Below are 15,809 nucleotides of genomic sequence, written 5' to 3' on the forward strand. Positions count from 1 at the left end.
ACACTTTCTCTCAATCTTAAGTTTCACTTTGGAAATTGGTGCTTAAGGTTCTCTTGGGTGATACGTTTGAAGAACCGTTTTTGTAGAATAAGAGCTTAAGTACTGAGGCTTTAAGAATAAAAGCTTTGAGAATCATATGTATAGTATTACTGGCACCTGTAAACGTAGATCACAAAGTAGTACCCGAACAGTAATTTATAATTTACGTTAAATTTTATAAATATGACTATTCCAAGAAATGTTAGCACCCATAGGAAACCACAAATATAAATTTCTTTTATCTGTTACATTTCTTTGAATTTTCCATAGATAAGTCTGTGACAACAATAAGATTCAGATAATTATTTGATGTACTAGTAGTTTTAGAAAGGATTGTTCTTTTTTACAGTAAAAACATATTTGGTCTTATATAGTCATATTGAGTGGTTTAGAAAACTAAAGTTATACAAATCTAAGTCATATTCCATGTATTTTAGCAAATTTTAAAAGACTCAACACTTAGTACCATGTCATCAACAAAAGCTGTAACTACCGTAGACATCCAGTCGGGGGGCACATAACCCCAACTTTAGGAGAGATTTTTTTGAGTAAACAAAGTTCTAATTATATCCATATTACAGTAATCATATTATAAATATCAATATAATCAATATACAAAATTATGATCCTGAGGAGGCTTATCAGTTTATAAAAAACTAGATGGACAGTGTGACTTGGTGCCCTCCATGCAATAGTTGAACAGATGCCCAAAAACATTCAAACTTGAGAGATTGTGGCAAATAACAGCCGTGACAAGAAAGTGTGTTTAAAGAAAGATTGACTTATAAAGTTGACAACAAATTATTTTGAATTCATGTTCAATATGAAAGTACTCTATGATATCTTAAGCATGGCAGATATCTTGTATAGGGAGTTGCAGATTAAATCTTTAGATTTGACAAGAATTTTTGTAAAGTTGAGGATGTTATTGATGTTATAAAAATTAAAAGGAGTTATGATGGCTTCATTAGAATTTAGAATGAGATTGAAGTGTGCAGTCAATATTCTGGCAGAGGCAGGGATCTAAATAGGCCGACCTATTCCTAACTGTATGTTTGTGTTGATACAGGGCTAAATTGTGCTGTGTGATAATTAGCTTGTGAATTTGTGTAATTAAGTGTTGTGAGTATATAAAAACCTATGGATGTACATTTGAAAACTAAACATTAATATAAAAACAATAACTTTTTAATATATTGATCCAGTTTATTTTAAACTAAGTGAACATTTCTTGACTCATTTTTCTAACCTAATTCTATATAAATTTGTTTTCAAATGTTGAAGTTTACAATAACATTTTTATAACTGTGTCAGTCCTTCCTTATCTTTAATTTCCATCAAGATTAGATCATAAACTATTTTAATTGATATCGATAGACAGTTTTGTGCATTTCTATAGTGTTTTTGCACTACTTTTCATGACATCTAGGGACTGGTTAGATTAACAAGTACCAGTAGTTAATCCATCAAAACTACTCTTGATCACATTGTTGGTTATATTTTTAAATTCAGTATCTGAAATTTGTATAAAAGTAACATTAGTATAATATAACATTCTAGAAAAGTAATAATTAAGATTGTCTGAAATAAACAGTATCTGCCAGGAAGTTCTTGTTTTTTCTTGTTTTGTGAAGTTTATGTACAATAGACAGATATCTACTGATATCATGTTGTTATCAGACTAGAATAGCTCAGTTGCTAAGGTATTGGATTATCAAGACAGAGGTTCTGGATCAAATTCATCTAACTGAACTTTACTTTTTGCTAGTACAAAAAAAAAAAAAAAAATTGTCATACAGCTATTTTATAGAAAAATATTCATATTATCTATTTATTATTTTTATATAACTTTAATACTAAATTCTGAAGATATTTTTCTTCTACTTAAACAAATAAAAATGAAAAATAAAACACCAAAATATCCTTGTGGACATTGTAATAGAAATGTTGGTAAAACCAGTCATGGTATTTTATGTAAGGGAATATGCTCGCTGTGGTATCATTGTAAGTGCACTTCTCTCTCTTTGGAAGAATTTAAAAATTTAGAAAAATCTAACAAAAAGTGGATTTGCCATAAGTGCATGTCTATTGATGTTACTTTGGGCCTGGAAGATGAAATAATTGAAATAAATAATGATGTAACTCAGGAGCTCGACTCAACAACAAGCAATAATTAAAGCACTAAATGAAGACAAAAACGAAGCAAATTACAGTAATAAAGCAACTAAGGAACCATAACATTCAACTTGAAAATATAATATTAAAGAAGAAGAAAGAAAACAATAATTTTACTGGAAAGGCAATTTTAACTTGAATAATCAAACTAAAAATCCTAAAAGAGTCAGTGATGCATTGAGACCTTAATGCAGTTAATTTGCAACATAGTTTTCCCAACTTACAATCCACACCGACACACCAGTCAGCACTAGTAGAACAGATAACATGGTGTTGAACTCTAATACAAATAAGGATGCATCTTTTACTTTGGCTGTTAAAGGTAGAAAAACTTGCTGTATTCAATCATCTGCTGTTAAGATAAATAAAAAACTTGAATTCAATTTTTTCAAACAACCGTTTATGAGGTTTTAAATGTTGACGAGGAAGAACAATCTGAAGATTTAAGAATAGTGACTTCTGCAGAAGACTGCACAAAACCTATAACTAGAAAAAATGCTTATCTGTGCAGACAGCCATGGGAGAGATTTAGCTTGGCATTTAAATAAATCTCAAAAAACATATGACGCAGTCGGTTTTGTCAGGCCAGGTGGGCGAACAAAACAAATTCTAGTCAACAAAAATATTGAGGAAGCAAACCTCAGTGAGCAAGACAGCCTGGTGATACTCTGTGGAACGAATGATGTGGCTAGAAATGAGGCCGATGAAGTTATTGATGGTATTTCTGCAACACTGGACAAGGTCAAGCAAACAAATATTTTTCTAGTTGATGTGCCAAACAGATACGACTTAGCGAACTGGTCATGTGTCAACCATGAAGTTAAAAAAACAAACCAGCACCTACTAGAACTTAGTGAAAAAGTATAACAATGTCCACATTGTTGGAGGCAAGCAAAGCCGAGAGACATTTGCACACACACCAAGGCCTACATTTCAACTACAGAGGAAAGAAGTGGCTAGCAGAAATGATCGTTTCAGCAGTCGCTTGTAAGAAAAAACCAGACCATCAGGATAGACCAAATGTTGTTGAAAAACTGCAAGAAGAAGTTAATAAAGCGAAATATCTACAAACAGATCGCTGTCTTCCCCCCTTTGACTCCAGCTACCTTAGAGACTCTAAGTGTAAATAACTCTGGGAATTGTTCTGAAAATATTCCTGTCTCTACAACTCTACCTCTCTCATCTCCCACCAACAGTTCCACAACTACACATGACATCCTTCTTCAGTTGAACCCTTTTTCTAAATCTCAATCTCCCACTCTCAGTTCCAAACAAAAAAAACTTGATTCCAACCCAAACAATAAAGAAGACTTAGTGATAATAAATAAGAGTAATATAGTAAGTAGTTCTACAAACCTAAAAACTAATCATCCAAAAAGTATTAATCTTTTGTTCTTAAATATACAGGGATTCCAAAATTAAGTGCATATTCTAGAAAGCTTTCTGCCAGATAATGAAAAAAATAAAATATCAATTATTGGTCTATCTGAGCATTGGCTAGATGAAGGTGCTCCCTCTTTATTCTGCCCAAAAAACTTTTATTGTCCAGCTGACTTTTGCAGAAAAGATAATATCAGGGGAGGAACTCTTGTGTTTATTAATAAGGCTTTTGGTTCAAAAAAGATTGATGTTAGTAAATTTTGCTCTGAATTAAACTTTGAGGTGTCTGCAGTGGTTATTGATTCTCTTAAAGTTGTTACAGCATCAATCTATCATTCTCCTGCAGGAAATGCAATATATTTTCTTAGAACTGTTAGAAGAATTTTTATCTTTCATCTCCATCATATCACGGCCATTCAATAGTAATTGGGGGGGGGACATTAATGCTAGCTTTGATGTAACATCAAACAATAAAACTACAAGAATTTTTCTTAAAGTTTTGAGACAATTCAACTACTTTTACATCAACAATGCTCCTACGAGAGGTGACCGTTGTCTTGACAATATATTTGTTAAACTGTCCAGGGCAAGTTTTGGAATCCAAAATATTTGATTTTTCCTTTCTCAGATCATAACAGGGTTATTTTGAACATGACATGCAATATGAATCCTGACTGTAATGAATCTGAATATCATGGACAAAACACTGGAGCACATGAACTCTTTTACAATTAGTTTCCAAAAATCAGCAACAAACAATTTAGCTGAAAGTTTGATATCACATGACTGGAGTGCTTTAATGAACTCTGAAAATGTAGCAAGTACCAAGATTGGTTTCAACACTTTTTAAGTGTTCTTGTTAATAAAATTGCTTATTTTCTCAACTTTGAAAAAATTTAAGACCATGAAAAAACATAACATTTAATAAAAAATGGTATACAAAAGAATTGGTTCACATGAAAGAAAGGCTTCTGTTTCTAAACAAACTTGTAAAAATTCAAGCAGTGATAGGTTATATGCAAACTATACTGACCTCAAAAGATGCTACATAAAATCTATTGAAAAAATGCCAAGTTATACTACAATACAACAAAAATTGAAAATAGCAAAAATAAATGTAAAGCTGCTTGGAATCTTATAAAAGATAATACTACTAACACATCAACTCAAACTAAATTAGATATCACACCAGACTGTTTTAATAAATTTTTCATTGACTCGGTTGAGCAGACCATAAATAACATTAACCATCCCAACACAGACAGTTTGACCCTAATTTGTAACTATCAAATAGAAAGTAATAACTTTTACTTTACACAAGTCTCTGTTGATGACACTTCTAAAGCTAATAAAGAGACTAAAAAACTCTGACAGTAAAGACATTTTCAATATGTCCAACAATATGATAAAAAATATCTATCATACAATACTAACTCCTTTAACTTTAGGCATTAATAAATGCCTGAATGATGGTTATTTTCCAGAAGAGCTCAAACTTTCCAGAATTTGTCCAATATACAAGAAAGGCCCTAAAAATCTACCGGAGAGTTATCGACCAATATCAGTTGTACCCACGTTATAAAAAAATCATAGAAATATTAGTTCACGATCAATTATTAGCATATTTAAAAAAAAATTATTACCTTGATGTATCGCAATTTGGTTTTAGAAAGATTAAATGCACCATAGATGCAATAGATGCACTAATTAGAGAAGTTGTGAGTGCCTTTGAGGACAAGGCCTTTGCTCAGGCCACCTTGTGCGACCTGAGCAGGGCTTTTTGACTGTGTGTGACCACAACAAACTAGTCCTTAAACTAAATTATTATGGTGTAACAGGAACTCCCTCTAAGTTTTTTCAGTCATATCTATCAAACCGAAGGCAAAAGGTATGTGTTGATGGAAACTGGTCAGATGAGGCTAAAGTTTCTACTGGAGTGCCCCAAGGATCGGTTTTGGGTCCTCTGTTGTTCTTATTACAAATAAATGATTTACAAAAAAATATCAAGGCCAAATCTTTATTATATGCAGATGACTCAACTTTTATTAACATAAACTCTAATCTCGATGAATTACAAGATCTTGTTAGAGAGACTGTACAAGAGGCCTCATTGTGGTTTAGGTCCAATGGATTAGTGCTCAATGAAGCCAAGACTCAGAATATTATATTCAGCTTAAAACAAACACCATCAGATGATACAATAAATGCTTTTTTTTACTACTGTAAAATTTTTTAGGTATCTATATCGATAGTACTTTGACTTGGAATTCCCATATTGAGTACATATCCAAAAGGTTGTCTAGGGTAATTTTTTCTACTCAGGCGATTATTGTCGTGTGTGCCTAAAAAACTATGTAAAATCAGCTTATTATGCATTTTTTTCAATCAGTTTTAAGATACGGTTTAATAATCTGGGGAAACAGCAGTAAGATTGAAGACATTCTAATTCTGCAAAAGAAAGCTGTGCGAGTGATAGCGAGGGCCCATTCTCTGGACCACTGCAAGCCTCTGTTCATTGAACTTAAATTACAAACTGTGATAAAATCTCTACATTCTTTGATTTAGGTTACCTATTTACTCAAAAAATTTTCAAACTCTCACTCTAAGAAGTGATATACACAGCTACTATACTAGAAATAGAACTAATATTGCCATAGATCATGTTAGATTAGCCAAATCTCAAAACAGCCACATTATTAATTTCTCAAAAAATCTTCAACAAAGGAAAACATTTGGCAGATAAGTATCCCACAAAAATATTTCAAAACAAACTGTACCATTGGCTTTTGAACAATCCTTTCTATACCCTATCAGAGTTTTTTAACTACAAGGATATTAAATTTTAGTTTGTTAATAATGTATACAGGATCCACTGTACAGCTCGCTAAATCTGTTATACTACAATTGAAAACATATATTTGTAAACAACAATGAGATTTCAGTAAATTGTTCAATTTTTATCTAGAAACTGTCCTTTTTTTTATTCAGTACTGTAAATTTCATCTGTAGAAATCTTATATTGTAACCTGTTATCCTAAGATTTTCAAATTGTTGTGCTAGTATTGTAGTAATTCACGTGCAATCAGTTAAAATATTTTTTAATTTAATATCTGTTAAACTTTTTATAAATTCTTTTGTTGTTCAATTATTTTAAAATCTCCTTTTGTTAAACTATTGTCTTTCATTATGATATTGATATTCAAAGAATAATTTTAAAACTGTAATGATATTTTAAAAACTGAATAGTTTGGTTTTATTGCTTGTTTCTGACCATGTCATCTAGACAATATTACTGACTTTGTCAATGCATGTCATATGTAAAAAGGCAAATAAAGATTGATTGATTGATTGATTGGTTGATATAGGCTGAAAGAAAACGGAAAGCACCTAAAGGTCTTGGAGATGGATCATCTGAATCACAAACTGATTTCTATAATTTATCTGTTGAAGAATAGTGTTTGACATATATTTAGCAGGGTTATATACTGTAATATTGAATCTTAAGAATGGTTTTTCTGAAAATGACAACAAAAACTGGAATAATTCAATTTTTCAAAACCCTAAATATTTGAATTTCACTGTCACGCACCAACCATAAAAATGAGGTTAGTTGAATAACTGAGTAAAAAATATACTTATACTGATTTAGACTCATAAGTTACATAGTGCTTCTAAAATGGTACAAGTTCCAGTTACTGTTACTGGTAAGAGTCCGAGCACTTTGTACCAGGAACATAAGTAACCGTGTAATGTACTTGTACTGATTTAGAATCATATATGTTACAGAGTGCTCCTAAAATGGTACACGTTCATGTTCTAGTTACTGCTTCTGCTAAACTAGTCTGAGTATATTGTACCAAGAATGGCGGTAAGCGTGTAAAGTACCTGTATCATAAAAGTACCTGAAACAGTAACATGTACTGGGTACTTTTGGCTTACGATAACTTGTATTCGTATTCTCTGTACAGATGAGTAACAGGTAAAAAAAGTATCTTTTGCAGAAGTCCTGATTGTCCTGTTGTCACAGTAGTCATTCGTTGTCACTACGAGGCAACATCACTAGGAGTAGTCTGGCGATTGCGCGTTAAAACAAACAGTTACTGGTTACAGTGAATTAACAAAACTAACTCAATTTAATATGTTTCAAAAATGAAATATTTTAATTAATAATTTATAAAATTATACACTCAAGGTAATGAATAAGAGCTCATAATGTGACCAATGGCGAATTTTGAGGACCACAAGGTCAAAAATAAAAGTTAAGATAGTAATTTAATAACAAATGTTTTCATACTATTATTAAAACCACATAGCACTAATTACTGCACGTAATCACCGTACACATCTATCTCATATAAACATTTGGTCTTAATCACATCGCAAGTTTCCGAGTTATGAATTTCCAAAGTTGGAGTTAGGTTGAAAATCGCCAAACACTAGTATTTTTTGTTGTTATAGGTATAAAAACAGGAAGTTTTTAAACAGTAGAAACACAGAAATAATTATATTTTGTTAACGTTACGAATAAATCTTATTGTAGTTAAATACTCTTCATACAAACTATATTTTGTTACAAAAGATTTGAATTATTTCTGTATAAGCATCCCCTGATGATTAGTAGTAGAGTGGTTTTACTGTAAACGTTATACCCTCTGACCTAATATTTGTCCCCCTTTAATAGTTCAGAAGTACAATATTTAACTATTTTAGGGCCTAGCATTCTAAACATTTCCCCCCCCCCCCCCCGACCCCTTTCTAGAATGGCTGAGTTTTCCATGCCTTCGACTTCACGGTGTTCGGGATACCCCACAGAGAAGTTTTCTGGGTGTGCCACTGCAAACAAATCGAAATTTTTCAGATTTTGGCGGATTGGATTTGTTTGAAACGAAAATACTGTTAAAAGTGTTCAATAATTTTATCAACTATCTCCAAATCTAACAAAAGAACTTAAGTATTTTTATAGATATGCCCAGAACAACTTCATCAATCCTGATAATATCTCTCATAAATTTAAAAACATTGCTAATTTTTTCTGCTCTTTATGGTATTGCACCAGATGAAAAGATATAATTGAATATGCATTTTCCTGGCCAATAATAATAGTTACAGTGGAACGCACATTTTCAACTCTTCGGAGACTGAAGACCAACCTGAGAAACACAATTCATTGTGTTTGTGTTTGTGTCTCTCAGAAGAGAGGTTAAGTGCTCCTGCTGTTATAGCAATCGAACAAGAAGTTTGTAAGTGTATCAAGAGTGATAAAATGGACAAGATAGTCGATATTTTTGTCAACTAAAAGGAAAGAAGGTTACTTCTGAATGAAATGAGTTACATATATATTTAAGCTCATTTTATTAGACCGTTAAGAGTTTTAAATGAATAAAATATTCTTTTAATATAATTTGAAATGTTCTTTCTTGATCCATTATATCTATTAACCACAACATCTGTTTACATGAAAATAAATACGTCTATATTTAACTTACTGTATAGCCTTTTTTATTTTTGATTTCTGTAAATGATTTTTCTGCCTATGTTCCTTGTACATCAGTGTTATATGCCGATGATACAACTCTCCTGAATTATAGTAGAAGCTTAGATGGACTGATAAGAGAGGAGGACCTTGCTTTGCGAAAAGGCTCTGGAATGGTTTGAAGCCAACTTATTACTTGTTAATGATAAAAAAACTGAAAAAATAATATTTTTTTTACATTATACAATTTATAAAGATGTTAAAACTGTTAAGTTATTAGGAATACATCTGGATAGTAGACTGGGTTGGGACCATCACATCGAACAGTTATGTAAGAAATTGTCAAGAATTGTTTATTTATTACGTAAAATAAGAAAATGTTTTACCTTAGACGTGCTACAGTAGTCAACTTAGTATGCTTTTTTCACTCACATTTAAGATATGGTATAACATTGTGGGGCAATAGTAGTGGTGTAAAAAAAGCTTTTAAATGGCAGAAAAAGGCATTGAGAGCTATTAAGAATGTACCTGAAAGAGAAACATGTGTACCAATTTTAATGAACTAAAAATAATGACAATTTCAAATTTGTATGTTTATTGTTGTTTAGTTAATGTTAAAGAATCATTATGTAATTTTTTAACTAGAAAAGATATTCATAGTTATTTTACCAGAAAAAAAAAACATATAAGTAAGTATGATTTACCTAAGTAAGTACATAAGAAGGTAAGTATGATTTACCTTCTGTCAAACTTGAAAAAAGTAAAAGCAGCCACATATATATGAAAATTAAGCTATTTAACAAATTACTGGAAACAGCTTGGTCTGTACCTATAAAAAGATTTAAAATAGTAGTGGAAAGCTGGTTAAAAGAGAATGTATTTTATTCTGTTGATAGTTTTTTAGCCTGTGATATTTGCACTATAAATTTTTAACTACATGGATATATTGTTTTTTATTCTATTTATTTCTGTTTGTGTAGGCCTATTAAGTGTATGTATGTGTTATTGTTATCATAGTTTTAGTATATATTATTTATATATGTATTTATTTATTATTTAATATAGATTATTTATATATTTATTTAATTATTATAAAAAAATACATTGTTACCTGTTATCACCTTATAGGTAACTACAAAGTATTTGACAACTGTCCTTTAGACAGAGAATTAATATTTATATTAAGAAAATTTTAAATTGTAAATCTGACTTTGTCAATTGCACAATGTGTTTAAAGACAATAAAAATTCTTGATTCTATATTGTTCCTTTAGATTTAGGGGTGTCCAACTTACAGAGGCTCGAGGGCCAAAAATGAAACCTAGAACTTGATTACAGGCTATATAATAATGCTCTAAATATAAAACAGGAAAAAGAGATTAAGTATATTTATAAAGAAAACAGAAATTAGTAAACTATTATTTTTTTATTCAAGTGTTTGTTTTACACAATAAAGGAGGATATTAAGCTAAAATATTTTTGTGATTAGTATTTTTATATGTCAACAAAAATCAAAAAATATATTATTTATCAGTGTGAACATTGTATCCGATCAACTGTATTCATCAATGAAGGAATATCCACCTCTACTTGTATTGTAGCCAAACTCATGAGATGAAAAGTATAGACATATCAGAAAGCTTGCTTCTATTTTGGTTTTTATAAAATTCATAGATGAGAGTACCTCTTTACATAAATAGGTACTTCCAAACAATAGTGACATTTTCAGTCCAAAATCTCTTAATTTTAGAAATCTATCTTGGGGAAGTAATTTGAAAAAAATCATGAGCCCTTTCTTGTCTCATTGATAGAAACATGTCAGCTTGAATACCACACAGTTCAAGTTGTAGTTGAGGTGGTTGATCTTCAATTGTAGGTTGAAGAGGATTATTAAAATACAGGAGACTTCTTTTGAGATTTTCAATTTCGTCAAATCTTGTACTGAACTCATCGATTACTTCTTGCATTTGAGAGCTGCAGTTAGAAAAATCGTTATGTTTGAATACTTCAGTTAACTGAAGACAGCAACAAAAATGTGTCAAGTTCTTGTTTTGCAATGTTTGTTTGAGCACTTTTAGAAACCCATTGATGATGCTTAGCAAATCTGATATTGATTGATTTTTTTCCCTTGAAGACTTGATTTTAAAAATGTCAAGATGATTTTCAAGTTGTTAGAATAGCTAATTGGACAAAACATTCTGGATCTTTAAAACTTCTTTTCAAGTTAAGTGGTGTCAGATGGCGTATATTTATTCAGAAATGCAGGAATGTCTTTGCTTAAAGCAAAGAATCTTTCCATTCACTTTCCTGCACTCAACCACCTTACATGATTGTACAATAGCAAGTCTCCATACTCACCTCTGCTTCTTGTAAAAAAAGTTATCTGAGTAAAAGTGCACGGATTTTATCTCCGATCAGATTTATAATTTTAATCATAAGTTGAAAAATTTGATTTTGCTTGAAGGATTTTCCTCATAAAACTTCCTGTTGAATAATTGAATAATATGGTGGATATTTGGACTAGTTACTCCATTCTCTCTAAGCAACCCTACTAATCCAGAACTTTTACCTGCAATTACTGGTGCCCCATCTGTAAAAATGGCTGGACATTTACCAAAGCCTTCAATTTTGTCAACTGCTTTCTTTAAAGCCTCATAAGTGTCTTTTCCTTTTGTTGTTCCATGAAGAGAACACAGCTCCAATAGTTTCTCCTATTACTATCGAAGTCTTCAAATGTAGTACATACAAATATTAAAAGCTTTTCTTTTTTCTTCTTGAGGGAAAAGGACAGTTTGTCCCCGCGCTTAGTCCTAAAAGGACCTTTGCGCCTTACTTTAATTTTGTGCCCTCAAAGTATGAGGCTTTTGCAAAATCCAATCAGATTTGAGGGCTCCTGTTCTCTGATATCCTTGGGGCTGAGGAGATATGCTCCCAGGTATCTTTTCCTAGTTTCTACGATGGCAGGGTAATCTAACCAAATGTGCTCTGCTGACTCGTCCTCCTCTCCACAGAGTCTACACTCGTTACTCTGGCTAAGGCCTATCTTCATAAGATGCTTCCTTAGAGGGCCATGTCCTGTCAACATTCCTAATATTAGTCTTATATCCTCCTTATTCTGGTCTAAGAGAGCTGTCCACCCTTTAACGTAAGGAGAGATAAACAATTTGGATAGTCTTAACCTGAGGCTCTACTCTATTAAAAGCTTACTGGCAAACAAAGCGCAAAATATAAGCTTTTTTAACCTGGCTAAGCAAAGATGTTTCTATTTGCTCATCCATTTCAACTGATATGAAAGTGTCATTGATTCAAATTCCTCAGCTATTGTGGAATCTTCAAAAGCTTTTGCTATTTCAATAGAACATTTTTTAATTAAACTGTCATCAGTAAAATGTTTCTTTGCTCTGGCCAGCTCAAGAGATACTAATAAGATGCAAACAAAGAATGAGTTTAAAGATGCAATATTTTACTAAACATACCAGTTTGTTGTTTAAGCCTGCAGTTTGCAGTTTTCAAATCTGCAACTAAAGTACTCAGATTTTCACTTGTACATATAGCATACTTATGTTCATGCATTGCTGAGTAATGTCTTCTCACATTATATTCCTTAGGCACTAATACAACTTTCATGCACACCAAACACTGCAGCTTTCCATTATTGTTAACAATCAAGTAATCACTTTTAAACTTTCCCTCTAACTTCTATTTTCTCTATCAGTTTTAAGTTTTATTTATTTCATACTCATTATTGTACCAGCATTTATTGTTCAACTCATTTTTCCAATATAATTTCTATTAAATTCTCGAACAAAATGTTCACAGATCATATATATTACAATAAAAATTCAAATACATTTGTAAAAGGATTATTAGGGATAAAATTCTTGAATTAAATGCTTTTTTTGAAAGTAACAATATTACTAAACAATTCAACAAGAACAAAGGTTACAAGTGACTAACACTGGCAGTGTCAGAAGTCAAACTATCATGGTGTTGAGTCGGCATGTGCAAGCTATGACGCGCAGTAGTATTCTATCTCTCTGTGTGGCCCTGTCAGTAGTGGTGGGGAGCGAAAAGCATTATATTGCTCGGCTCACAAGCAACACTACAACTGACAATTACCCAACTCGGCCTTGTCAAGTTGAACTGATGAAGTTAATAGTTTCTGAAAGTTTTTTATACCTAAAAATATGAGTAAATATTTAATTTTGATACAGTAATAAATAATTAACAAATTTTATATTGTTTGTATTTATTAAATTAAAGATCGCTTCATAACAAAAAATACTTCTAGTAATTTTTGATATTTTTGTCCAAAAGATTTTGCGGGCCGCACAAAATGGCATGATGGGCCGCCAGTTAGACACCCCTGCTTTAAATGAACAGCCTTAATACTCATTTAAGAATAATTTTGTAATTAGTATAGTAAGTTTAATTTTTGTGTTCAGATATGATAGATTAGTTAGTATTTTAATAAAATATGTACTTGGTTACATCTGAACATATTTAAAAAAAAAAAACTTGCCTCTTCAATGTGCCACTGTTATTGCTTTGTGTGCCTTCTAAAAAATGTTGGTCACTTTATGCCTATGGTGACTACCATAACTATCTAAATAATTCTTATCTCATTCTGCATATAAAACACAACACCTTGCAAACACATATTTTGTTTGTTATTTTTAAAGAATTACCTTTTTTATTTGTACAAATATTTTTTATTTACTTCCAAATCACATTAAAAAATAAATCCTATTCTTCAAAAAAGTAATATAAGACTTCTATAATTTACTTACTATATTTTGTTGTTTAATTTTTTAGAGAAAACATATAAGAAATTACAAGAACTACAAATATTATTTCAAGAAATAATTAATGAGATGACAACTTGTCATACTTCCATAATCTGACTATCACCAATAAAACATGCTCATTAAAATCTGCTTGCCTGCTGGAGCACTTGATGCTTGCTCCTTTTTAGGTGACAGCTCCAACTTGAAACCTCTCTTCGCTTCAGTTCTCTCTTCCTCAGTCCACGATCTGACAAAAATTAGAATTATTATTATAAAACAATTTAAATTGTATTTATTTTTCAAATTATAAGTATGCAATTTAATATGATATTTCCAATATTTTGCGCACTAGCAAGGTAAATGTCTTGGTTACTCCATTTAAAATTTTAAGAATTCCTATAAAAGGTTTTGAATTCCTATATTGATTTATACATCTATACAAGATCAGTCGGATTTAGACTAAGAAACTTTTTTTGCACTGTATTATGTTTTAAGTAGAAAAGAAGAAATTTTAATTTTGCACCAAAATTTAACTTTATAATAGAAATAATTAAGCTGGTTTTACAAATCACTTTCTTTATTGTAAATACTCATTGAAATTGTTTTCCATTTTCTAACATTTTGTAAATTTCCGTATCATTTTTAGTCATTTCATTAAGTTCTGATATAGTTTATGTTTAAATTTCATATCTACAAAACATGATTTAATAATTATTTACTATACACAATGGATAGGTAAAAAAGTAATTTTAGAAAACAAATATTCTCTCTTGTAAGTTGGTGCCTACAATGTAATTAACATGACTAATACATGGGATTCCCAATGATATGCTTTAACATTAAGCATATGCTATACTAATAATAAAATTATACTAAACTTAACAAAAGCAAAACACTGTGGTATAATAAAAACACATAATTGTTAAAATTAGAGAGCGTTATTCTTACATCATTTCTAATTGTATTAATCTTATACTTATGAAACATATATAATCATACAAATTGAGCTTACAGTTTATTTTTAAACTGTCCTATGTTTTCATAGGACAACATAACATAGTATAACATGTTAACATTATTATTTTTAGTTTTTTAAAAATAATTTTTATTTTTTGTTATTAAGGGGATTGAGTGTAAAACTGTGTGTTATGGAATAAAATTATTTTTCTTTCTTTTTTTTACAAATGTAACCATGAGCCCTTTTACTCATAGTCCTTAAAAATTAATCTTATAGGTGCGCTTTTCCTTACATTTTCAGATCCTCCTGTAATCCTTTACAAAAAGTCTTCCCCGTTTTCTAACAGAATTTTATAAATCACACCATTTATATCACCCCATCTAAGTTTGAAGTTTACAATCAGCCACTGATAAATAATATAATAGTGTGCCTGTGTCGTGCACAATCCTGTGGAAAATGATATTTTGCTTTCAGTTTTATTCAATATATCTTAGAAAAATTCAGGTAATAACCTATTTGAAAAAATTGAAGATACATTTCGTTATTCATGTTTCCCGAAGATATCATACCTTGTGGCCTGTAAAGATAAAAAAACATGTACTATAACTATCGAGTTGTGGTGATTAAACTCTCAAAATTGACCTTCATCTTCGCCGTAGCATAGGGGTAAGGCTGCGGCTCTCTAACCGAGAGGTCACAGGTTCGATTCCCAGGGAGGTCAACAATATTTGTAAGTCGGTTTGGAACCTTTCCCTTAAAAACGGTTAATATCCTCAATTAAAATAGCATTGGTGTAGAAAGAACCTACTTAAGAAAATAAGAAAGAAGAGAAAATCAATGTTGATTTGGTAAAAAATCTACAAGTACACCCTTATTTTACAGTAAGTAAACTTTGAATGGAGGACTCATTTAAATATATTTTGATTTTAGACAGCATTTTTAGAATATTTGTTTAGGATTTCCACAGATATAATCATTTGGATAGAAGTGAATCTGAT

At 30.9% G+C, this 15,809-nt stretch overlaps 1 protein-coding gene and 1 long non-coding RNA gene across 3 annotated transcripts in view; one reads left to right on the forward strand and one right to left on the reverse strand.

Moving 5' to 3' along the window:
• The window catches only part of LOC124362813, a 650,255-nt gene that overhangs the window by 40,886 nt on the left and 593,560 nt on the right, over window positions 1-15,809 (reverse strand). For both annotated transcript variants that reach the window (XM_046817643.1, XM_046817642.1), the window contains exon 17: window positions 14,009-14,100. In XM_046817643.1, coding sequence (XP_046673599.1) covers window positions 14,009-14,100 — 92 coding nt within the window. The remainder of the gene's footprint in view (window positions 1-14,008; window positions 14,101-15,809) is intronic.
• Window positions 1-15,809, forward strand: part of LOC124362820 — a 35,512-nt gene that overhangs the window by 14,026 nt on the left and 5,677 nt on the right. The gene's annotated exons all lie outside the window — the stretch shown is intronic.

The sequence above is a fragment of the Homalodisca vitripennis genome, chromosome 5, assembly GCF_021130785.1.
Source record: "Homalodisca vitripennis isolate AUS2020 chromosome 5, UT_GWSS_2.1, whole genome shotgun sequence".
NCBI lineage: Eukaryota > Metazoa > Arthropoda > Insecta > Hemiptera > Cicadellidae > Homalodisca > Homalodisca vitripennis.